The 27,699-nt window shown below is 36.8% G+C and overlaps 1 protein-coding gene across 1 annotated transcript in view; it reads right to left on the bottom strand.

Moving 5' to 3' along the window:
- The window catches only part of rictor (rapamycin-insensitive companion of Tor), a 707,794-nt gene that overhangs the window by 358,581 nt on the left and 321,514 nt on the right, over positions 1 to 27,699 (bottom strand). The window contains exon 18 of the mRNA XM_090388323.1: positions 5,654 to 5,802. Coding sequence (XP_090244449.1) covers positions 5,654 to 5,802 — 149 coding nt within the window. The remainder of the gene's footprint in view (positions 1 to 5,653; positions 5,803 to 27,699) is intronic.

The following is a 27,699-nucleotide window of genomic DNA, read 5'->3' as shown; positions in this document are numbered from 1 at the left end:
TGATGTCCTTTTGCCCAGTTGAGGCATAGAGTCCTGTGTCGTGGTGTTAGCAACGGGACTCTGTGGGTCAGCTGCCCCCATAACCTACTGTGGCTAATAATCGCCTGATGGTCTTGGTGGAGACGTTTCTGGTACCTCCCTGATTGAAGTCATGGTGATTTGTGCCACTGTCGCTCCCCGGTTGGCTAAAAACAATGCGAGACAGACGTCAACGGCTACTTTCATCCACCACCTTTCTCCACCCACAGCACTGCCCATGATATGTTATTCCAGAAATGGTGTATTCCCAATACACTCTTGTTACTGTCGAATGGGGATAGTGCAATTCCTGCATTACCTCTGCAATAGAGTGACCCATGCGTCAAGCACCCAATATCAGTCAACTCACAACATTTATCCATACTGATATCGAATTACTGACTACATGAATGCAGTGATGCAGTGTAGCTATATACCTGCCAAGTGGTAGGTTCACTAGTGAGAAGGGTGACAGCATCATGTTGCCCAGGAACTGGGTATCCCATGAATTCTGTCCTTTCAGTGTAATACCTTTCATGTTTGGGGTTTGCATAAAAAAAAAAAAAAAATCAAATTAAAAAAAAAAAAAAAAAATAGTATATATGCAAGTATATGTGCATCTGTTTCTCCTCTTAGTAACTATAACAAATCCCATGTATTTGCTTGTCCCATGAGGGCCCAAAACATGCTTTTTAATTTCTGACATCTCAATTTCCAGACTGCTATATGTCATAATACAGTGGTTTTTGACCTTTTTTAATAACGGCACCCCTAAGTAATTTATTTTATTTTGTGGCACCCCTATTCAATTTTCTGTCTATTACATCCAATTTTCTCTCTGTCTCGATATACTGTATATATATATATAATATTAAAAAAATATGTTATTTCACAGTTATTACAATTATATAATTATAAATAAAATTACAATTCATAATACAAATTATATATATATATATATATATATATATATATATATTTATATATATATAATTTTATTCTTTATATAGAGGTAATAAATAAACATCAATTACAGAGCACCACAAAATTAAAAAGATAACATACACCTTTTTATTATGAAATAAATATATATATAAATATAAATTTTTTATAAAAAAATTAGTTTAAGTAACTTAAGCCCAAATTATGTGCACCCCTAGAATGTTGTGTCATACTAAGCTGCCACAGCACCCCTCTTGAAAACAAGTCCTAATAAAAGCAGTGCAAGAATTGCCTTCAGCTCTGTTTGCAGCTATTGATAACCTATTAGTCTGGTGTTCCCCAGGCTAAGTGTTTTCCAACCTACCTAACACTGCCTCAATAACATAACCAAATATTCTTCTACCCCTTCAGTTAAGGAGAATCACATCCCTGTAAAAACAGTGTGTCCTGTTAATAAGCATACCTCATGCTGAGAAAAATTCTACCCAATGAGACTTGCACAATCTTTCCAGTGCTGAACTGATTGACAAGGTTCTCATTATGTACCTCCTTCTATCAAATCCATGCAAAATTCCAAACACTTTCAAATTTAATCCTAAGTTAATTTTCTTTCCATTTTCCTGTACCTGTTATGTAAATGTTATGTTATGTACCTGTTATGTAAATCATCATATATATACATACATATATATATATATATATATATATATATAGTAACGAATAATGGTATTAAGAAGATAATTAATATGGGGGGGGGAGTGCCTGTACGAAAACGATAATAGTAATAATAGTAATATAGCTTATGGATCAGGGACACTGCATTAGCAAAACGTACCCTACAGCCATAATGTGTATATATATAATATTGTAAGTAGAACGCGTAAAGGAGATTTAATTGGTTTAAGTCTAATGCAAATACGGTATACACTGGGAGCGATATATGGAATGAAAAAGCATACAGATCCGACATGATCTGTATACTATGGTGCACGTGTGTAGTTGCCACGTGCTGCGAAGGCAAATTTTGATATGAATTTTGCATTATTAAGTAAATAGGGGATGTGCCAATAAAAGTGGTTATAATACGTAGTGCACAGATCATGGATGACCTTACAGAAGCAAGAGAAAGGAATTGAAAAAACTGGATAAACTATAGTAAGGAATATCAGTATAGGCCGGAAGAAAGGGACTTACCGTTACTTTGTAAAACTGACCAAAAGAACAAGATGGCGGGCTGCCAGTATATTTATGTGGGGGAATGCTAGCGACTCCTAGTGTTAGGTGTGGGGGAAAAAAAAAATGTTATGTTATGAACAGCTGCTGCAACCGCTGTTAAACATCATACAAAATAGCAGAATCATAGGCAACAACCTACCAGTATTAAATTTCTTACAGAATAATAATGTTACCAATATATAAACCTTTGACTTCCACAGCTTATTTACAAGCATTAACCAAACCAAACTAAAAACAGTACACAAAGATATTTATGTTAAATATAGAGAGAATCCTGCAATACCAATTACTGGAACAACCTACTGAACCTGTGTATATCCAATAACTTTGTGTACGACGGAAAAACAGTATATCAACAAACTAACGGAACACCCATGGGAAGTCCTGCTTCATGCATTATAGGTAACCTATATCTATATTGGTCTGAAAACTCATTTCCACAGAACCTTAACTTCTACAGATATATATAGATGACCTCATAGTTATTAACTGACCTAATTTCATCATAGATTATGGACACTTTATACCCCAATGAACTCATACTAGAAAAAACAAACAACAATGATACTACAGCCCATTTCCTAGATCTAGATATTACATTAATAAACAACAAAGCTACCATCAACCTATACAACAAGCGTGACACATTCAACTTTAATATAGTCAACCTCACACAGTGGAACTCCAATATTTCTAGAGAAGTACATGCCAACGTTATACTAGCGCAAAGCATCAGAATAGCTACCATTTGCAGCAATAAGGAAACAACTATCAATAACAATAACATCAAGATACTATACAATAAACTAATTAACATCCATTTTCCTAAAGCATATCTTCGCTACCACTTCTGTAAAGTCCTTAACATCTTAAAGCATAAAAAACTATGGGACATTAAAATAAACAGCATAATCTTTAATTAATAACTAAACCCATACACACCAATATGTATATAGTGTATATACAATACACTAGGCCTCTGTGGTTTCTTACAGTCTAGAAAATGTGTACCCACTAATTGGCCTAACACAGCGTATTAAACATGTATATATTGTAATCATATTTAATTTTACCTTATTTCATATCATTTCTACCTATACAGACACCATAACATAAATTTTTATTTTATTTTTCCCCCCCCATAATTAACGCTAGGAGTTGCTAGCATTCCCCCACATAAATATACCGGCACCCTGCCATCTTGTTCTTTTGGTCAGTTTTACAAAGTAACGGTAAGTCCCTTTCTTCCGGCCTATACTGATATTCCTTACTATAGTTTATCCAGTTTTTTCAATTCTTTTCATTGCTTCTGTAAGGTCATCCATGATCTGTATGTACTACATATTATAACCACTTTTATTGGCACATACCCTATTAACTTAATAATGCAAAATTCGTATCAAAATTTGCCTTCGCAGCACGTGGCAACTACACACGTGCACATAGCATACAGATCATGTCGGAAACAGAAGCAAGAACATTGCTGTCTTTTTCATAATTTCGGTGGATGACCTCTAATGATGACACTGAAATTGTGAAATGCACCGCAATGTTATTTCATTTTGGTCACTTTTTCACTTCTTATCTTTATTTTAATCTCCGGTCTATTTCTTCCTCTTTTTCATTCCATATATCGCTCCCAGTATATACCGTATTTTCATTAGACTTAAACCAATTAAATCTCCTTTACGCGTTCTACTTACAATATTATATATATATATATAATTATACATACATATATATATATATATATATATATATATATATATAATTATACATATATTTGAATAGCGTTTAAAATAGTTGGAAATGGAATCTTTCATAATAAAATAAAATAGTACAGCATACATCAGAGGCAGCAAAAAGCATATTCCTCTACATGATGCTTGAAATATAACCATACAAATAAGAATAAGAGTTAAAATAAAATAATGCCAGCAGTATGGTAAGACAAGAACGAAAATGATCAATAGTAAACCTAAATCAAACCAGGGAGAAAGAGACGGGTAACAAGAGTAAAAATATTGCAGTAGAAACTCTCTAAAATAATTTAGAAAATCTAAATGAAAGAATAATAATTCATTGAATTTGGAAAGCCAATTAAACAGAAATTTAGCGGTCCAAATTTATGTGAAATATCACCAATAGAGGTGTTAACCACTACGATAAAATAAAACAAAAATAAACCAAAAATAGACAGACCATTATGCCTCATCTCGACAGAGGACCACAAGGACAATAATGGTCAGGGAATCGCTGCATTTCAATCGCTGGACAAATCGCCGCAAAGGAGAATCGATCAAAAGATCAGCCCACCATCCGATCCTCAGATCCAATGCAGAAGATTTGAACAGCAGTGGTCCTGATGCAGCAAAAATTAAAAAATAGAACATGTTCTATTTTACTTTTATATCTGATCTTTCGATCGATTCTCCTTTGCTGCGATTTGTCCAGCGATCGAAATGCGGCGATTCCCTGACCATTAATTATGGCCTTGTGGTCCTCTGTCGAGATGGGGCATAATGGTCAGTCTATTTTTGGTTTATCTTTGTTTTATTTTATTGTAGTGGTTAACACCTCTGTTGGTGACATTTCACATAAATTTGGACCTGGTACCCATCAGAGGGGGTACCGCTAAATTTCTATTTAATTGGCTTTCAAAATTCAATGAATTATTATTCTTTCATTTAGATTTTCTAAATTATTTTAGAGAGTTTCTACTGCAATATTTTCCCTCTTGTTACCCCCCCCCCCTCCAGTTTGATTTAGGTTTACTTTTGATTATTTTCGCTCTTGTCTTACCATACTGCTGGCATTAGTTTATTTTAACTCTTATTCTTATTTATATGGTTATATGTGTGTGTGTGTGTGTGTGTGTTAGGTTATTATTTGGTTTTTAGGAGCATTAGCAACTAAGGCCATATTGCTCTGGGAATATGCAGTGGTCATTCCCTGACCTTTCCACATCCTCTGTATTTGGTGGTGATGGGCTCGAATCCCAGTCTAATCAAGAAGCGTGTGCTATGCACTGCTGCTCCTTCCCACCTGGCTACGGAGGCGCCAAGATATATATGTGTGTGATTATTTACATTCACATTCTCAGTGATACTGAGAATGTGGATGAAACGGCTGTAAGGTATGGCATGGTTTAATTTATTTCAATTCAAAATTCTATGTTATATATTCAGTTCTAAAATACTCTTTTCACATCAAAGACAAAAGAGAAATTTCTTATTTATTGTATCTAGTCAATTATTTCAATAACCAATTATACATTTCAATTTGAGAAAATAAATCTTAAGTAGCTGTAAGGAAGACTTATCTGTTAACATCAGAAATGACCAATCACTAAACTAGAGGCAGCCAATTTAATCTACGCACTCAGTAAGAGATATTAAAGAATGTCCTAATTAAACAAAATTATTTTTAATATTACCGACGGGTGAAAAAAGCTTACATCTGAAAAATGGCAGTTTTCTCCAAAAACTTTCGACCCTTGTTAGAACTGGAAAGTCTCCCAATGAACACGAAGTATCCACTGCAAAGAGTGCTGACCATCCGTGGGGGGCTAAAGGCAATGTGAAGAGAAGCATTTTCCACAGTTACCTGAAGTACAAAAATATACACATAAAAAAGTTAATATTTTGCTTATCTCATAAAACTGAAAATTTAAAAGATTGAATATGACTGAGGAAAATTAATCAATTAGAGGTTTACAATTTTCTTTTCAAATTTATCCCAAAATTTAATGAAATTCTACATAAATTGTACTTTTCCTTTTTAAAAACATAAAAAAATTTACTATGCTTATTTGGCATAAAGTGTAATAGAAATAGTAATGGAGGTATGTATGTGATGCAAAAAAGCAGTGTTTGAGCTTATGTAGCATCAGCAAAAAAAAAAAAAAAAAAAAACCACAATTTCACACATCCATTCCCTCTAAAAGTTTGTCCAGTTCCTCATTGAATTTATTTAAGCTATCAACTTCCACAACTGATGGAAGTTTGTTCCAGCAATTAATCACCTACTTGCTAAAGGCAAATTTCCGCACATATATTTTACAACTGTCTTTCCTCAATTTGAATTTATGCCCCATCAGCTTCATAGTCTGAACAAGCGAAAGAATCCCATCATAATTCAGCGTGCTCAATCCATTCAAGGCCTTATACACCTCAATCACATCACCTCACAGAGGCCTAGCCTCCAGCCACTGCAATTAGCAGAATTTAAACCTTTCTTGGTAAGAGCACCCCTTCGTTCCTCCTCACCAATCTTGTTGCCCTTCTTTGTATTTCAAGCAACTCTACATCCTTCCTAAAATGAGGCCTGTAAGCAGTACTCAAAGCAAGGCCTGACCATTGCCTTATACAAAGGGATAATCACCCCCTCCATAGCCAAGTGGTCAAGAGCAAGAGTGCAGTAGCACACGCTTTTTGAGTAGACCAGGGTTCAGGTAGCCCCTGACTGCTAAATACGGTCAATCTGCCAACCCACACTGGACCAGCGTGGCAGATTATGGTCCATTTCCCTCAGCATGAATTGTTGAGAAGGCTTCCACTCTGCATGGGTTGATAATGGCTGCAGTCCCCCCCACAATCAAAATTCCTGTATATCATCAGCAAACCACATGACCTGCTCTTTCAGCCTATTTGCATTGCACAGAAAACTTCATATCTGACTGCACAATCACTCGCAGATGTTTTCATTTTCTACCAACCCAAGTATAGAAACCCATACCACACAGCTGGTATGTTTCTCTGGGGTTACTTCTACCCACATGCAGTACTTTGCATTTGTTAATGTTAAACCTCAGTTGCCACTTCTCAGTCCATCTGCCCAACGTCTCTAGATCCTGTTGCAGTAGCACACTGCCATTACTGTCATTAACAGTAATGGCCTAATATACCTTCAACAATATTATTGATAAATATACAAAACAACGGTGGGCCCAACACCGAATCCTGGGGGATTCCACTAAAAACATCAGTTCAAGAAGAGTAGCATCCATTGATTACCACTCTCTGTCTTCCCCCACATTGTAGACTTACCCTTAATACCATACTGCTCCAATTTGTACAATCCATACAGTAGTTTTCCATGTGCATCAGTGTCAAAACCTTTCCTGAAATCCAAATATATGATATCGAAATAATTTTTTGCATCTAGTTGATGTAACATCATAGTATCCAATCAAATTTGTGAGACAAGACGTCTTTCACAAACCCATGCTGTGTATGAATTATTACTGCAGACTTGTCTAGATGATCCTGCAATGCATCTTTAACAAATGACTCCATTATTTTCCCCGGAACAGAAGTTAAACTAACTGGTCTGTAATTACTCATGTCACCCTTAAATCCCTCTTTGTGAATTCAGGATGCATTTCCACATCTCCAGTCCACGAGAGTACCCCCTGAGTCCAAGGATGCTCTCATAATTATGGCTAAGGGTTTGCTTACTTCCTTTGCCGCCTCCTAGAATATAACTGGATAGATCCCCCCCGCCCAAAGGTGTCTTTCTTATGTTCAGCTTCAACAATTTCTCCTCCAATTCCCTCTCAGTTATTTCAAAATCATTAAGCACCCTGTTACAGTTTGATAAACTTCTGGCATTTACCTCCCTTAATAATTCCTCCTATGTGAATGTAGATGCAAAATACTCATTCAGATTATCAGCTATCTGAGCAGGATCATCAAGAGGTGACCGATCGATATCAAGTGGACCAATCTGATTCATCTCCTTCCTCCTAGAGTTTATATAAGTAGTCCTTACTGTTTTCCTTAGGATCCTTTGGCAAAGATTTCTCATAATCTGCCTTCACCTGCCCAATCTGCTTTGTAACTTGATTACATACTGATTATATCTGGTGAATATGGGCTTGACACACCTAGAGTCCTGAGTTGGATATCCTCATTCTTCTTTTTCTTGGTGAAAAAGAAGAAGAATGAGGATATCAATCAGTTACTTCTACTTCTATCTACCTTCCCTTCTATTCCCTTCTACTTCTCTCTCTCTCCGTAATTCAGAAAAAAATTTTTTTGGCTTTACCATAATAATAATAATAACCCATAAGCTGTACTGGAACCACGCCATAATAATGGATAAGACAATCCAGAACAACAGACCGGACATAACCCTTGTGGACAAGATGGAAAAGGCTACATAACTGATTGACATAGAGTGGTGCCCAACACAGAAAACCCCATGAGGAAAAAATTAGGAAGTACATGAACCTGAGACAAGAGGTCAAGGAGATGTGGCATATGCAAGAAGTAATGACCATCCCAAACATCATATCAATCACCGGTATGGTGCCAAAGACCCCTACACAGTAGCCTAGCAGCAAAAGGTCTTCCGGAGAACACCTACAAGGAACTCCAGAAAGTCGCAATCCTGAACACCTGTAGGATAGTCAGAAAGTTCCTTGACCAACAGCAACGCCAGACATTACAACCACCCTGTATACTTGGTAGTAGTACCCGTCACAGAGTGGAATCCCCCAATCAGGGAGAAATAATAAAAGAATAATAATAATAAAATAGGCTTCTGTGTTGCCTGATAATTTATATGCATCCCATGCATTTTTCTTCTCTGCCAGAGAAGAAAAATGCCGAGTCTCATTAGTTCATCTGACATCTATTTAGGCCTAAACCTTGAACAATATTTCTTCATCAGTATGAAAAGCCTAGTAGCTTCTGTGAGTAGTTCCTTGAATGCTTCCCACTTAGAATTTGCTGTTGATAACATCATCAGTTGTTCCCACTATACAGAATTTAAAAATTGTCTGAGACTACTGTAGTCATTTTTACGAAAGCAAAAACCCTTCCCTTTACTCGTGATGGTAATTATATCTTTAAGTAAATCCCACATCAGTACACTCTGATCACTGCCACCTAGTTGTTCCTTTACGTGCAAATTGTTAATGCACAAATAATCACTGCTGATAACCAGATCACGAGTATTACACTCTCTGGTTGCTTCTTGCAAGACAAAAGTCTTGCAAGTGTGCAAGTGACCAACCCCACAAATTCCAGTCAATATCTGGAGAGTTAAAATTCCTAATTATAACACAATATGATTTACTGGTCCATTCTATTTCTCTGTACAATTGTTCATTGTACTCTTTAGGCCTAGAACACACTCCTACTCTCATTTTTGCTTTCCCAGTGCTTATATCACACCAAACTGACTCAACATTGCACTGTCCATCTATGTCAACTGGATGCACTTCCTTAGATTTTATGTTTTTCTTAATTAACAGCATTACCCCTCCTCCCTTCCTATCCTTTCTGTACACATCATACTTCCCAAATTCCAATTCTGTATTCCTAATATCTGTGTAACACAATGTCTCTGATATCCCAACAATATCTGCCTTTGATGTCTTGACCAGCACTTCAAATTCATCAAATTTATTTACTATACTTCTAGCATTGGTATACATGCACTTATTCTTAGTTACTCTAACATAGCCCATGTATTTACTTGTTTCATGATGACTCCCATCAGCTCCTGAAATCCCCATCAACTTCCTCTCAAGCTGCTAATTACAATAGAAGCAGTGCAAGAAGAGCTTTAGCCTCTGCCTGCGGCTATTGTTAATCTATTAGTCCGTGTATCCCCCCCAATCTAGTTTTCCAACTCACCTAACACTGCCTCGATAGCATCAGCAAACATTCTTGCACCCTTTCTATTTAAGTGTATCCCATCCCTGTAGAAGCAGTCTCTCCTGTTAACAAGCACCGACCACGCTGAAAATAATTCTACCCCATGAGCCTTACACAATCCCTTCAGGGCCGAACTGATCGACAAGGCTCTTATCATATACTCCCTCCTATCATGCCTGGGCAGAATTACAGGCACTTTCAAATTTAACCCTAACTCACAACTTTTTTTTTTTCAGCATTGACCTATACTTGTTAAGTAAATCGGCAGATCTCCTAATTTGGATGTAGCATAACTGTTTACCCTACAAGTAAAAATGTTGAAGCAGAGATATCAGATTTCACTAACTGTGGATGTTAAAGTCTATTGGTTGGTCATGTTTATTTATTTATCTTGTTTATTTCTTCAATTCCCACTGCACCATTTATTCTAGTGGGTAGGGCTCTGGTGATTCATGCTCTGATTTTTTTATTGAATATAATGAATGGCGCAAAGTCAATCTATGGCTTGTTGCAAACTAGTTTTCTAAAGGCAACGAAATCACACTTTTCTGCTAATCGAGACATCAAGGAACAATAATTCAAATACTATTCCTTTTTATACTAAGTAATGATGAATTTTAAAATGTATGGTAAGTGTCAGCTAAGAAAAATGTCAGTCTACTATTTCCAACTCAATGCACTCCACAACAAGGCTGGAATTTACAGTGCAGGCAAGTGATTTTATGGCTATGAATTTGATTGACAAAATGCTAGTCATGGCTAATAGATGTGTTAAGCAGCACATTTCTTCAGCAGGAGGCAGTGTGCAGCACTGCCTCCTGCTGAAGGCTATATATATACCCACCTACCCATTTATGATTTACCCAAAATTCAGATCCAATTTGGTTTCATCCGATCGCTTCATAGTATTTCTTCCCCCACACAAAAAAAAAACTTATTCAGAAAATTAACAAAGATCATCACTTAACATCAGACAGCCCTATATAATTTTTCCAAAAGTGAAACCCTGTATATTGTTAACTACTAGATGCTCAGATAGGCACATGCCCAAACGGTATGACTTCTCAGTGGCCAAAGCCAGGCATTCATCCCATCACTTCCTTTATAAGTTCTCTTAACTACTAATCATGCACATTCATTGAATGATCGTTACCCCATTACTTGGACACTATCTAATGTATAAGTTTGTGCTATAGTATCATGTTTATAGGTAGCCAATTACTAATTAGTTACAAAACTGGCATCATTTAAGTATATCTCATATTATGAATTCCTTCACAATGAGTTGCCATCGTATTGCACTACCTTGAATAAGTAATGCTTCTCTAATAGAGAAGACTACTATTACTTATTCTCGGGGAATACCACCACCCAAACAGCACCATTTCAGAGATTACTGTCTCTTAGGTGGGTAGGCAGGTATCCTGGTGTTGCAACAATATCCTTCCTGATGAGGAAGAACATGCATTGAAGAAAATGAAGAATCAGAAAATACCAAATGAAGATGAAGTTACTGTAGTGTTTTTAAAATTGGGAGGAAGAGACATGACTCAAAAACTGGCAAGACTATTCAAAAAATATATTAAGAAAGGTGTCAACGCCTAAGAAGTAGAATAATTCAATTATATCAAAACCATCACCATAGATCAAAACTTGGTGATGGTTTCTTATCAAAAGGAGCCTTAATGGTTATTCTCATCCTCGTATTTTTTGGCATTACAAGGATGCAAAACAGGATGATCCGCGAGATTTCCCTTCTTTTCCATCGTTAAATTATTTTTTTAATTCTTCTGATGTCAATGATTGCTCGGATCAAGTCACTGAAATTAGTACTGAGCTGATGAAATCCATTATTCCACACTCCCCATTAAAATCTCTTTATTTTTTTTTACCTAAACCTTGGTATTTGCAATGCAGTACATTCCGGATAATGGGACCGCAGGATATTAGGACCTGACACTTATTAGGACCAAATAAGCAATAACCGAATAAAATGCATAAATTAACCGTAATTTACTTCATGTATTAGGATCAGTGCACCATTTATTGGGACCAGTAGAACCAGTTCAGACTAGGGGAAATACCAGGGAGAAAGGGCAGTTTAAAAGCACTGTTAAATTCAGTAATGGCCTTAACTATAGAAGGGTCCCATCCGTGATGTAGCGGTGGTGCTTCTTCCAAATTTTGAGCTCCGTGGACTACTAAGGAGGACCACTTCAGAACCTGTGAGCAATCTCATTTCTTACACAGACCTATGTATTGTAATCTTGTTTAAAAAAAGGAATTACAGTCAGCCCTCGTATAGCACGATAGTTGTGTTCTTAGAAACCCTCGTGCAATGCAAAATCGTGCAATATAAACAACAGGCCCTATGGGAAAATTAGGGTTATGTGCCGACCACCCAAGATTGAACACACATTTGTAACCAAATCATTACCAATCACAATAAATAATGGTAATAAAATACTTGCATATTTTATTACTTGCATATTTTATTACGACTATTACGTAATAAAATATTGCTAATGCTTTTGCTTCTATCGTAAGAAAACTTGTTTTTTGTTTGATTTTCTATTGAAAAAGATGACAGTCGTTCCATCTCTTCCAATTCTTTGTGTATTAATCTAATGGATTTTAATTACACTGAGTTGTTCCTCTATGAAAGTTGTTTTTATGCATCTTTCTAATTCTTGGCGTTGTCTCATTTAGGCCTGTAGCACATGCAATATCACATGGTCTCTCATTTTGCTCAAGGCATTTCACAATTTCATATTTTTTCTCTATCGACAGAGGCGGACTGGCCATAACCCTTACCGGGGAAACCCCGGTGGGCCGAAGGCCGGTGTGATTTTGGCCATAAACGCTAGTATGAGGCCACTACAAATTTTCCCTGGAAAGAATTTTTGACCCAGTCCGCCTCTGTTTATCGATATTGCTTTTGTTTTTCTCTCTCTGAATCTGCAGTGACCAGGACGCTTCCTTTTCACACCTTTTAAGTATTTTACTCGTTTTTAGGGAATAAAGCACAATTACAAAATGAGGAGGCACGCTTGATACACACAAACAAAGCTGCGCGCATGTAGCAACTGAATAAACAACACCGTAAAGGCAGAGTTACTACCATAAAACAATAAAAATAATTTCCAGTTGCGTTTCTGCTAGTGGAATCTGTTATAAACTGGTAGTAAACTCGATCTAATTGCATTTTCGATAATACCGATAGCTGGAATTGTGTTGGTTTTTACATTATTATGGTTAAATGTGTTTCCCCTTCACTGATATAAAAAACATAAATACATTTTCAGAATCTTCTCTTCATTCCTATCGTGTTGCGTTCAGTTGGGGTGATTCCGCATTCGACTGCTATTTCTTGTAAACACAAAGGCGAGTCGTGCATAAGCGAATTCAGTTCATGTTATATAAGATATCGTTCTCCTATTTATAATCGTGTATGATCGAATTCATGTAGTGTAAACTCCTGTTATACGAGGACTGACTAAACTAAATTTGATACTAGGTACATTAATCAAGTATATATTGAATACCTTGAATGGGTTGAGCACGCTGAATTCTGATGGGATCCTTCCACTTGTTCAGATTACGAACCTAAGGGGGCATAAATTCAAATTAAGAAAAGACAGATGTAGATTAGATGTGCGGAAATTTGCCTTTAGCCAGCGGGTGATTAATTGCTGGAACAAACTTCCATCTGTCGTTGTGGAAGTTGATAGGTTGAATAAATTTAAGGAGGAACTGGACAGGCATTTGGAGGGAATGGTGTGATTTTTTTTTTTTTGGCTGATGCTGCATAAGCTCATACACTTGCTTTCTTGCATCAAATGCCACTGCTACTACTACCTGTACAAGAATTGATTAACTTTTTCCAAAAAAATTCAACCAGACATGTGGTGGCTCATTCTAAAAAATTTCCTTTTTTGTTTTTAAGCAGGTCGTCAAAAAAGAAAAGATCTGATACTTGCAGAGAAGATTGTCTTGCTTGACAAGATAAAAAGCCAACCACTTAACAGCAGTCAATGGCAACTGGCAGAGACACTTAGTGTACATTTTTAATTAAGCAACAAGATGAACTACGAAATGCATGGGCATCACGTGAATGGCAGCAAGGAACTTCACAGAAAAGGAAGCGAGAAGGAAAGGACCCTGATGTAGAAGAGGCACTAAAAGAATGGTTCTCCATTGTAACTGGATAAGGTGTACATATCAGTGGACCAATGCTGAAAAGTAAAGCAGGGAGTTTGCTAAAAAGCTGGGGCACAATGATTTCCAAGCGACGGATGGTTGGTTGTCATGGTGGAAAGCTCAACATGAAATTAAGTTCAAGAAAGGACATGGCAAGAAGGGTAGTGCAGATTTTCTAAGTGCTGACCATTGAAAATCAATGATATTGCCCAATTTTCTACTGGTGATATTTACAATACTGACGAAACAAGCCTGTTTTATCGTTGCATGCCAACAGTTCATTGGTCTACAAATGTGAAATTTTGGTAGGTTCGAAAAAGGCAATGGATCACGTAACTGTGTTATGCTTTGCAAACATGTCGGGATATGATAAATGGAAGCTTTTACTAATCGGGAAAAATGCAAAGCCATGATATTTCAAGGGACTTAGACTGGATGGTTTACCAGTTATCTAGTGCTCTAATAAAAATGCTTAGATGACAACTGAAATTTTTGAGCAATGGCTAAAAAATTGGAATGCTGAACTACAGCAGAACTCAAGAAAAATTCTGTTGCTTTTTGACAACTGTGCTGCACACCCTCACTTTGATTATCTGAAAAATATTCAAACACAACATCCTTGATACAACCCATGGATGTGGGTATCATGAAGAATCTGAAGACTACATATCTCACAAATCTGGTTAACTATATGCTTTAAGCCATTGAAGAAAATCCTTATACGTCATCACCAACAGCAAAGGAAATCAGTGCAGACATGATCAATTTACAAGCAATACAATATGTTGTAGATAGCTGGTGTGAAATCAATTGCAAGACAATTAACAACAACTGACAACAACAACAACTGCAAAACAACTGTTTTGTTCACACTGGCTTTCAGCATTCAGACATAGAATACTTAAACAGCACCAGTCGAAACTGAAACTGTGCTGTCACTGCAGCAAGTAACAAATGTGGAGGAGTTTTTGTGTGTTGACGAAAATCTTAAGATGAAAATAATCTTGAGGACATTGTTGACCAAACTGTAGCAAAACACAGCAAGATATCTGAAGAGTCGGCTAGTGAAGAAGATAACATGCTTGAGCCTGAACAAGTGAAACACAAAGTTGCAATGAAATGTATTGCTGACTTATGATGCTATTTTATGCAGTAAGGAAACAAAAACAGTCCCAGGTCTGCATTGAATGCAGATTTTGTTATGATTTTAATTTTGTTCTGCTATGTATTTTTTTATTTATTTATTATTATTATTTTTATTTTTTTATTTTTTTTTGTTAATGCATCAGCTTCTGTGGCCATAATGCACCTCCCAAAGTTTTTGCATTTTACTCTGATCCAAGCCCGAAGCGGGATTCGAACCCACGACCTTTGGGTTGCCAGGCAGGCAGGCACTTTACCCACCTGGCTAGCCCGGTCGGCTGTTCTGCTATGATTTTGTTCTGAAGTCAGTTGAGAGCACATGGCAATGAACTTTGGATAAGTTCATAATTAAAAGGAATTGAACATTTTTTTCATACATTAATTCTAAGTTTTGTATGTTCTTAATAATTTCCATTGTAGTTTAATAAATGAGATTTAGCTTTGAACTTTTTTTTTTTTTTTTTTGCCTTCACTTAAGCTACAGTTAATGGGACGAACAGCATAATAGGACCACATTTCATTTTCCCTGATGTGTTCCCATTATCCGGAATGTAATGTAATTGCACTAAGGCTGTTCAAGATAAGAATGTTTCATATTGCAAGTAGTTTGCATCCAAATCTCCAGGTTAATTTTCTGCCAAAACCAAAGCATGCAACAATTGTAAAGCAATTATTAATCAGTCTAAAGTAGATTTTAAACAAACCAAGAATAGAAAACTTGCTTCTTATCCAAATGGTAGTCGAGCATTCTGTTCTCTTGCCAAAGCTATTAGCCGCAACTTTAGTCCATCTCTACTCCCACTCTGCTAAAATGTGATGGTTCTATTGCCATCTCAGCTAAACATAAAGCTGACCTGCTAGCATCCTACTTTTCTTCTAACCCTTGTATTGATGATCTTGGAAAACCACTTCCTACCATTCCTGGTACAATCCATTCAATGCCACCTGTGGTCTTCCATCAAAAGAATATCAGAAGGATTTTTAACAGTCTTGAAGACACAAAAGCACCACATTTTGATGGTGCAAAGTTCAGTCAGTCAATTAGATAATTGTTTTCTACAGCAGAATGTTCAAGAGGCAATGACTGGGAGTAACACTCTTGTAGAGCAGATATCCTTAGGCAAAAAGGGTGATATCATTATACACATTGGCACTAATAACGTTAAGAGTAGGAGATCAAGTAGACTTACTTAACAAGTACAGGTCAATGTTGAAAAAAAAGTCGCGAGTCAGAATTAAATTTGAAAGTATCTGCAATTCTGCCCAGACACAATAGGAAGGAATATATGATGAGAGCCTTTTCAGGCCTAGACAGATTGTGCAAGGCTTGTGGGGTAGAATTTTTCTCAGCATGGTCTGCGCTTCATAACAGGAGAGACAACTTCTACAGGGATCGGATAAACTGAAATAGAAAGGATGCAAGAATATTTGCTCTAGCTATCAGAGCAGTGTTAGCTGAGTCTGAAAATTGCTAGCTTAGGTGGATTCACAGACTAATAGATAAACAGTAGCTGAAGGCAGAGGTGAAAACAATTCTTGCACTGCTTCTATTGGAATGAGCAGCAGCCTGGAAAGCAAGGTGCTTTGGATTTCATAGACTGCTGGGAGTCATCGTGAACAAGTAAATACATGGGCTGTGTTAGAGTAACTAAGAGTAAGAACAGGTGCAGGTCTACTTGCATGTACACCAATGCTAGAAGTTTGGTAAATAAATTTGAGTTGCTGGGCACAACATCAAAAGCAGATATTGTTCGGATATCAGAGATGTGGTGTCACACAGAAATAAGAAATGTAGAATTGGAATTTGGGGAACACAATGAGTACAGGAGGGACAGGCAGGATAGAATGGAAGGAGGGGGGGGTCGTGCTATTAGTTAAGAAATATAAACTCAAAGAAAGTTATTGTTATTATTTGGTTTTTAGGAGCATTAGCAACTAAGACCGCATTGCTCCGGGGATATGCGGTGGTCATTCCCTGACCTTTCCGCATCCTCCATATATTTGGTGGTCACGAGCTCTTACCCTGGTCTAATCAAGAAGCATGTGCTACGCACTGCTGCTCCTGCCCACCTGGCTATGGAGGTGCCATCTCAAAGGAAGTGCATCCAGGACATAGGTGGACAGTGCAACGGTGAGTCAGTTTCATGTGACATAAGCAGTGGAAAAGTAAAATTGAGAGCAGGAGTGTGGCATAGGCCTAAGGACTCTGATGAGTGCAATGAAGAACTGTACAGAGAAATGGAGTAAATCAGATTGTCTTATAATTGGGGAATTTAACTTCCCGGGTATTGAGTAGAACTTGTACATTGGTCAGTCTCACGATAGCAAGGCTTTTGTGGATTTATTGGATGATTGTTTCAACAACAGCATGATAAAAGGCAACCACAGGGAGTAATACTCTTGATTTGATCATCAGCAGCGATTCTTCATGCATTAAGAATCTGCATATAAAGGAACCACAAGGTGGCAGTGATCACAGTGTGATGATGATAACAACAGCATGTTAAAAGGCAACCAGAGGGAGTAATATTCTTGATTTGATCATCAGCAGTGATTCTTCATGCATTAAGAATCTACATATAACGGAACCACAAGGTGGCAGCGATCACAGTGTGATGATATGGGATTTATCCAAAGAGGTATCTACCATCAGGCGTAAAGGGAAGGATTTTTGCTTTTGTAAAGGTAACTGCAATGGTCTCAGAAAGTTTTTACATTCTATACAATGGCACCAACTGATGATGTTACCAACAGCAAATTTTAAGTGGGAAGCATTCAAGGAAGCAATCTTGGAAGCTACTAGGCTTTTTGTGCCAACTAAGAAATACTGTTCAAGTTTAGGCCTATATGCATGTCAGATGAATTAATGAGCCTCATGGAAGAGAAGAAATATGCTTGGGATACATATATATTATCAGATGACACAGAAGACTATGGTAGATATAAGTGAGTCTGTAATCAAGTCACAAAGGTAGGTAGGAAAGCAAAAGCAGATTCTGAGAAATCTTTGGCAAAGGATGCAAAGAGAAACAGGAAAGAATTCTTTACTTATGTAAACTCTAGAAGAAAGGGGATGAATCAGATCGGTCCACTTGATATTGGTAGTTTGATTGTTGATGATCCCACTCAGATATCTGACAAACTGAATGAGTATTTTGTATTTTGAATGGAATGAAATATTTTGAATGAATGAGTATTTTGAATGAGGAATTCTATAAGGAAGGAAAGCACAGAAGTTTACTAAACTCTAACAGGGAACTAAAAAATTTTAATAACTGAGAGCAAAGTGGAGGAGAAACTGTTGAAGTTAAGCATAAGTAATGTACCTGGGAGGAATGGGATCTACCCAGTTATATTAAAGGAGGCAGCTAAGAAAGTCAGCAAACCCTTAGCCATAATTATGAGAGCTTCCTTCAACTCAGGGGAGGTACCCATGGACTAGAGATGTGCAAATTTTTCCCAAATTCACAAAGGGGGATCAAAGGTTGACACGAGCAATTACAGACAAATTAACTTAATTTCTGTTCCGGGGGAAAATAATGGATTCACTGGTTAAAGAAGCATTGCAGGATCATCTAGACATGACTGCAGTTATATTTCAGACACAGAATGGGTTTGTTAAGGGGAAGTTTTGTCTGACCAATTTGAATGGATACTATGATGTGGTAACAAAGGAACTGGATGCAAAAAATAATTTTGATATCATTTACTTGGACTTTAGAATAGCTTTTGAGACTCTTTGACATGGAGGTCTACTGTTCAATTTGGAGCAGTATGGCTGCTATGGATACAGGGATGGTTGAGTAGGTGAAGACAGAGTGGTAATCAATGGACCCGACACCGAACCCTGTGGGGGGTTCCACTAACGTTATTAATGGAGCCCCCCCAGGGTTCAGTGTTGGGTCCATTGTTGTTTTCTATATTTATCAATAATATTGATGAAGGTATATCAGGGTTAATGTCCAAGTTTTCACTTGATATGAAGGTTGGCAGTGTTGTTAATGACAATAATGACAGTGTGCCACTGCAACAGGGTCTGGAAAAGTTCAGCAGATGGGATGAGAGATGGCAACTGAAGTTAAACTGAAATGAAAAGTACTACTGCAGATGAGTAGCAGTAACCCCAAAGTAATATACCAACTGTGTGGTATTACACTCAGGATAGTGAAGAATGAAAAAGACCTGGGTGTAATTGTGCAGTCAGATAAAGTTTTCTGAGCAGTGCAGACAGGCTGCCTGAGAAGTTTATTGAGTCTTATCAATATCTGTATATAATCTTATCTATGATATACGGGAATTTTGCTAGCAGGGATAAGGATGTGATTATCCTTTTGTACAAGGCAATGGTCAGTTTACACCTGAAGTACTGCATAGAGGTAGGGAGGTCTATTTTAGGAAGGATGTAGAGCTGATGGAATGAGTACAGAGAAGGGCAACAAGAATGGCAATGGGAACAAATGATTGCTCTTATCAGAAAGGCTTAAGTTCTGCAAATTGCAGCATTTGGACACTAGACACCAGAAAGGATATCTGATTAAGGTGTATAAGGCTTTGAATGGTTTGAGCAAGCTCAATGCTGATGGGTTTCTTCCTCTTGCTCAGATTTCACACCTGAGTCGAAATTGATTGAAATTTCGGAAAGACAGTTGCGTAATAGATGTGTGGAAATTTGCCTTTAGTCAGAAAGTGGTAAGTGGACAAAGGTTTGGAGCGAATGATTGAACAAAATGGAAAGGTTTTTTTTTTTTTTTTTTTTTTTTTTGGCTTACGCTATATAAGCTTGCTTTCTTACATCATATGCCTGTACTAATGCTAAAACCTATGCTCCTAACCTTACTTCTCTTCTGTGTCACGTTTTATATTTTCTTATTCCACCAGTGTTTTTCCTTCTGCTTGGATATTTGCTCATATCCAACCAGTTCCTAAAAGGGGTGATAAATCCCTTCCATCCAATTATCGTCACATTGAACTTACTTCTACTCTTTCTAAAATAATGGAGAAATTCGTTAACCGTGACCACATAACTATCTAAAAACCTTCCACCTAATCAATAACTGCCTATATGGATCCAGTATGATATACTAGTATATGGCAGCCATCTATGAACAAATTCAAGGAAAGGTTTTATGAAATTCATGCAACTTCTAACCTTTCAACGTCTTCTAACTTTTTCAATAATGTTAGTGTTCCCCAAGGTTCAATTTTTTCTCCCACCCTTTTCCTCTTGCATATTAATGACTTCTATTGACTTGAAATCATATCCATAGTTTTTACTGATGATAGCAGATGACATTCCATCTTCCAGTTTGAGAAACGCTGCCCTGCATGAACAGCTTCAACTTCTCAAATATTCACTCCCAATTCCTTAAATGCTGATCACCAGGTAATTCTCCAGTGGGAGAAAATAACTTAGTTAATTTCAATCCTTCTAAAACTCAGTCCTGTCCTATATCTTGTAAAAAGGATTCATCTGTTCCTATGCTTATCTTTGACAACACTCAGATTTCTGTTAGGGATAACCCCAACTTCTATTCAATCTTGGCATAAGCACATCACAAATACTGCTTCTAAAAAAACTGGGTTCCTCTTTTGCTGACAGTGTTCCTTTTCTTCTAAACAACTATTCATCGACAAGAAGGAAATGGCTACCTACCTTATGAACATAGTGGTGCCCAACACCAGAACCCTCCAGAAAACATGAGGAAAAGCTCAGGAAGTACTCAAACCTATGAAAGAAACTCAAAGATGTGGCGTATGGAATAAGCAATGACCATTGCGATCACCGTGTCAACCACTGTCGTGGTGCCAAAGAGCCTCCATAAGAACCTAGCACCAATAGGTCTGCCGCAAACGCTTACATGGAACTCCAAAAAGCCCCTCAACTAACAGTAATAATAGCAATCATGGCAAGTGATGCAAGAAAGCAAGCTTATGAGCTTATGTAGCATCGGCTAAAAAAAAAAAAAATAAATAATTTCACACAGCCATTCCCTCTAAATGTTTGTTTAGTTCCTCCTTAAATTTATTTAACCTATCAACTTCCACAACAGATGGAAGTTTGTTCCCGCAATTAATCACCCGCTGGCTAAAGGCAAATTTCTGCACATCTATTCTACAGCTGTCTTTCCTCAATTTGAATTTATGCCCCCTCGGTTCATAATCTGAACAAGTGGAAGAATCCCATCAAAATTCAGCGTTCTCAACCCATTCAAGGCCTTATACACCTCAAATCAGATCACCTCACAGGCTCATAGTCTCCAGCCGCTGCAATTTGCAGAACTTATGCCTCTCTTGGTAAGAGGATCCCTTCATTCCCCTCACCAATCTTGCTGCCCTTCTCTGTACATGCTCAAGCAAATCTACATCGTTCCTAAAATGAGGCCTCCAGACTTGTATGCAGTACTCAAGGCATGGCCTGACCATTGCCTTATACAGAGGGACAATCAACCTCCTTTTCCCTGCTAGCAAAATTCCTGTATAGTAACTGCACACAACCAACCACTTGGTACCAAGTACTCGTCACAGGATGGAAAAAGGCCAATAAAGGAGAAAAAACTTTTTTATAATAATAATAAATACAAATGGTAAATTGTGGACTCAGTTTTGGCCAGAAAAATGTCTTTCATGTGTAAGACTGCCATAAGTAAATGCATATTTACTTATGGTAGTCTTACGCTTGACAGACATATTGCTAGCCACCAAACTGAGTCCAGTGCCATAAGCTAATGCTTATTTACTAATGGTTGTCTTATTCATAATAAAAGTGTTGGTCATCAAAAATGAATGCATATATCCAAAAGCTATCAATGAGGTTTTTGAAATTTAAGTTAAATATTGTTTAAGCTTAATATAATCAGATTTGTTGGAAAAGCCAATTTATGAGTGCTTTCAGAGAATAAGGTTTGAAAAAAAAAAAATAAATAAATAACAAAAAATGTCTGGATTTCAGACAATTCCAATTTTTGGTGAACTGGATTTCAGGTATTCTATCTGTACTCCTGTTTTCCTGTTTCTGTATACTATCAATGCAATATTATATTTACCATTCACCCCACCTTGGTCCTATCACACTTTTTTGCTTCTTTAGCAAATAGTTGTCTACTCCTGGTAGGCAAGACAATATTTTCTGATATTGTTCTAAATCAATGGTTCCCAAACTACTGAGATCTAAGGACCCCTTCAGAAATCAAACGAAGTTTGCGGACCCCTATATATATACATATATTTCTGTGCATGTATATATATATATGTATGAACACTGGGTTTTCTTAAAAGAAAATTCAAAATTTAAAACAACAACTTTATTCTTATTTTTATATAAACATATAATAATAACTTTATTTATCATCAATCTGTAATACATAGAACAAATAATTTGACCAATGGACCATTTTGCAGACTAGTTTGGGAAACACTTTTCTAAATGATTAGATTTTACAAGTCATAGCCTACCATGTGGCTATGACTTGTAAAATTCATTTCCCAAATAAATCTTGATTTTATTATTTTATTTTTTTTCTGCTGTGAAAGCATGTGATCATCATCTCTTTCTACTTATTAGATATTTTCTCATTTACTCTCTTCTCCAACAAAATTGCTAGTATTTTTACTGAAGTGATCTTCATTTCTTCAAAGAATTCTGCTTCGTTGTCAATTTCTCCCAAAAGACACAAAACATTTTTGTTCCTCATATAACAACTTTACCGGTGAGAGGATGACAATGAAATAACATCTATGAAATATACATATTAAAAATCTGAAATGAAAAATGGTTATAAATGTCAAATAATCCCTGAGGTTATATGTGGTGGGGTTTCACACACCACAAAGAACTTTGAAGGTTTCAAACTTTTTCAAAAACACAAACATGCCTAATCAGCATAGTAACAATAAACAATGACTATTTTTAAGCAGCTACTGCCACACCAATTTTTTTTTTCTCACAATACAAAATTAGTGCACTTTGAAAAAGCTTGGGGTTTGTGATAGGTCTTTTCTTTTACCTAGTGAGTTGTTGATTACTGGAACAACTTCCTACTGCAGGTAGTTGAGTGTCAATTTGAAGAAATTCAAATTGGCACCCTCAGAAAAGTAGACCTTTAAAAAAAGGTCTACTTTTTTTTAAGCTGGCAGCAAAAACCTGTGACTTCTTTGCACTATATAGCTAATACTAATACCCCACAACATTAAAGGCAGTTTAAGCAGTTTTAGCTTAGTATTTCTTCCATAATTTTTTATTAGCACTTCATAAATTTTTTAAAAATTTTGGGTTTTGCTTAAGCAAAAAACTTAAAATCAATGGTTTTAAGTTCCCTAAATCTTATTTTTATATTTGGTTAAATATTTAAATGCTTATAACTTAGACATACAAATATTACTAATGGAATTTTGGAAGGAACTTCATAATTAAGAATTCTGTTATTGATGTAAAACTTTATTTAATGGATGAAAAGTATCTAAATAAATCATAAATCCTAGTTAGAAATATAGTTATGGCTAGAAATAACACTGCTACTAAGGGAAGAGAAGATTTTTTTGTTGTTTGTTTGTTTATTTGGTTTTTAGGAGCATTAGCAACTAAGGCCATATTGCTCCGGGATATGCGTTGGTCATTCCCTGACCTTTCCACATCCTCCGTACAGTCGGTCCTCGTATAACACGTGTTTACATTACACGAATTCGATCGTACACGATTTATAAATAGGGGAACGATATCTTATATAACACGAACCGAATTCGCTTATGCACGATTCGCCTTTGTGTTTACAAGAAATGGCAGTCGAACGCAGAATCACCCCAACCGAACGCAACACGATAGGAATGAAGAGAAGATTCTGAAAATGTATTTATGTTTTTTATATCAGCGAAGGGGAAACACATTTCACCATAATAACGTAAAAACCAACACAATTCCAGCTATCGATATAATTGCAAATGCAATTAGATGGAGTTTACTACCAGTTTATAACAGATTCCACTAACAGAAACGCAACTGGAAATTGTTTTATGGTAGTAACCCCCAGAAATGTGCTTTAGTAAAATGTGAGGTGTTAATAGCGTATCTCGACCTTTACGGTGTTGTTTATTCAGTAGCTACACGGGCGCAGCTTTGTTTATGTGTATCAAGCTTGCCTCCTCGTTTTGTAATTGTGCTTTATTCCCTAAAAATGAGTAAAATACTTAAAAGGTGTGAAAAGGAAGCGTCCTGGCAAAGACACTGCAGATTCAGAGAGAAAAAAAAAAGCAATATCGATAAACAGAGGCGGACTGAGTCAAAAATTCTTAGCCGGGAAAATTCTTAGTGGTGTCATACTACGGTTTATGGCCAAAATCACACTGGCCTCCGGCCCACTGGGATTTCCAGGGTAAGGCTTATGGCCAGTCCGCCTCTGTCGACAGAGAAAAAATATGAAAATGTGAAACGCTTTGAGCAAAATGAAAGACCATGTGATATTGCACATTGCTACAGACCAAAATGAGGCAACGCCGAGAATTAGAAAGAATGCACAGAAAATAAAAACAACTTTCATAGCAGGAACAACACAAAGTGTAATTAAAATCCATTAGATTAAGACACAAAGAATTGGAAGAGATGGAATGGCTGTCATCTGTTTGGGTAGAAAATCAAACAAAAAACAAGTTTGCTTATGACAGAAGCAAAAGCATTAGCAATATTTTATTACGTAATAGTCGTAATAAAATACGTAAACATTTTATTACGACTTACGCATTATAATTTATACTTACGTATTATAAAATACGTAAGTATTTTATTAAGACTATTTTATTTAATATAATAAATTTTTATTATTTAAATAAATAATAAAAAATAAATATTTTTTATTATTTTTTATTACTTATTTTAATCGTTATAAAATACGTAAATATTTTACAACAATTAAAATTACCCGATTATTTACTGTGTTTGGTAATGTTTTGGTTCCAAATGTGTGTTCAATCTTGGGTGGTCGGCACCTAACCCCCCTTTTCCCATAGGGCCTGTTGTTTATATTGCACGATTCTGCATTGCACAAGGGTTTCTAGGAACACAACTATCGTGCTATATGAGGACAGACTGTATTTGGTGGTGACGGGCTCGAACCCTGGTCTAATCGAGAAGCGTGTGCTACGCACTGCTGCTCCTTCCCACCTGGCTACGGAGGTGCCAAGAGAAGATTTGATGACTAAAGGCTGTTTAGCTGATCTGATCTCTCCTTTTCATTTCTATAAATAAAAATATATATTTAAATAATCATCATATACAGTTCTTTTATTGTAAAATATGGATTATTTCTATATGTCAGCCATAGGGAATGCAACCAACTTAACTTAAATGTTGGCATATTAGTGGACAAACTCAGAAAGAAGGTCAATGCCTCAAATTATTAAAACTGACAGATAAGGATATATTCATGTGTCCAGTAATGTGCCAAGTGAAGCCTTCCCAAATGACCTAACTAAAGAATAGATCATCAAATGTTTAATGTTCTGGTTCATAAGGAGGTGATCTTAATAGACGATTCTACTGAAGGGGAAAGTGGGAATTTTTATTAAAAAGCAGACAGAATAGAATCAGAATATCTCTGTCAGTCTGGGTGCTAAGATTGGAAATGCTACAAATAACCTATCAGTCATTACATGTGGGGGGGGGCTTCCATAGCCAGGTGGGAAGGAGCAGCAGTGCGTAGCACACCCTTATTGATTAGACCGGGGTTCGAGCCTGTCACCACCAAATACGGAGGATGCAGAAAGGTCAGGGAATGACCACCGCATATCCTTGGGCAATATGGCCTTAGTTGTTAATGCTCCTAAAAACCAAATAACAAACAATTACATGTGGGTACTAATGATTTATAGCATAAACCAACCAACACTGTCCAAAATTATATGGTCATGAGCTAAATTAAAATGTTCTTTGTGTCTGCAATTCTGCCCAGACATGATATAAGAGACCTTATGATAAATCTTGTTGATTAACAAACGGGACATGAGGAGAAAGATTTTTTTCAGTGTTACTTGCCCTTGTTGGCAAAGCAATTTTTTTTTAATAGAAACGTATTCATTTGAAAGAGGAGCCTTGCAAGAGTCTTTGCTGAAGTCACATAGGAGGCATTAAGAGTTCAAGGAAACTGCTAACTGGAAGTGGGGGAAGGAGTAAGATGAAAACAGAGGCAAGAAAATTTCCATTTGCATACTCCTTTAGAACACTTGTGAGAGACTTGCTATAGTGTAGACACAGGAAGAGACATTAAACAACAAAATCTATTTATAGTTATAACGGATGTGTAATTTTAGTAAAAAGCAAAACAATTTAACCTATTTATATAGCAATTTCGAGAATACTGTCAACAGAAAAGCCTGGTATCTCTTCATTTTTGCAGCAAAAGCCTGATATCTCTGCATTCTTTCTTGCCTTCATAGGTTGCAAGTCACCAAGCAACCAAATGAATTTATTTTAGTTTCATCACAAAGGAAGATCTGACTATGTTTTAAACTACTAGGAGGTAATGCAACTTAGGGTCTGATGGTTGAAACGCTTGTTTTCCACTACAAAAATCCAAGAGCTTTGAAACGTTTTTTTGTTTTTGGTGGTTTGGGTTGCTAGGAACTTGTTCCAGAAGTGGTTCTACAGTCATTTCCAACTTACAGTAAAAAGTTGCCTCAAGGATTGTTGACAATGCACCTGGTCATCTAGACAACCTTGATGTGATAGTAGTGACAGAATAAAGTTCACCATCTTTGAAAATGCTTCAATGTCAAGAAGACAATAAGAAGTACTGCAATCACCTGTGAAGGAGTCAGTCCCTACTATACAAATATTACATCAACGAAGTTATGCCTGAATGTTTTGCAAATTTCCCATGGATTTCAAGAGGAGACACACTACAAATGTAGAAAAGATCATTGAACTAGTTATGCTTGGAATTAGAGGTCTGTAATGTTAAAAAAAAATTACTGGCAGCAAAGTTAAACCAATGACAGCCATGTCGATCAATTCTGCCCCTGGAAAGATTGTGCAAGGCTCAAGGGGTAGAATTTTTTTCACCTGGTCTGTACTTGTTAACAGGAGAGACTGCTTTACAGGGATGGGATACCCTTAAATAGAAATGGTGCAAGAATATTTGCTGATGCTACTGTGGCAGTGTTAGGTTGGTCAGAAAACTGCTAGCTTGAGGGGATACAAGGACTAATAGATTAACAGTAGCCACTGGCAGAGGTGAAAGTGATTCTTGCACTGCTTCTATTGGAATGGGCAGCAGCCTGGAAAACAAGGTGCAGGGTATTTCAGAGACTGCTGGGAGTCATTGCAGTACAAGTAAACACATGGGTTGTGTTAGGGTAGCTAAGAATAGGAACAGGTGCATGTATACTTGCATGTACACCAATGCTAGGAGTTTGGTAAATAAATTTGATGAATTTGAGGTATTGCTCAAAGCATCAAAGGCGGATACTGTTGGGATATCAGAGACGTGGTGTCACACAGATATAAGTA

This window comes from Mastigoproctus giganteus, chromosome 2, assembly GCF_048544385.1.
Source record: "Mastigoproctus giganteus isolate SK-2022 chromosome 2, ASM4854438v1, whole genome shotgun sequence".
Taxonomy (NCBI): domain Eukaryota; kingdom Metazoa; phylum Arthropoda; class Arachnida; order Uropygi; family Thelyphonidae; genus Mastigoproctus; species Mastigoproctus giganteus.
Note: the sequence above shows the minus strand (reverse complement) of the source record. Positions and strands in the feature narration are given on the sequence as shown.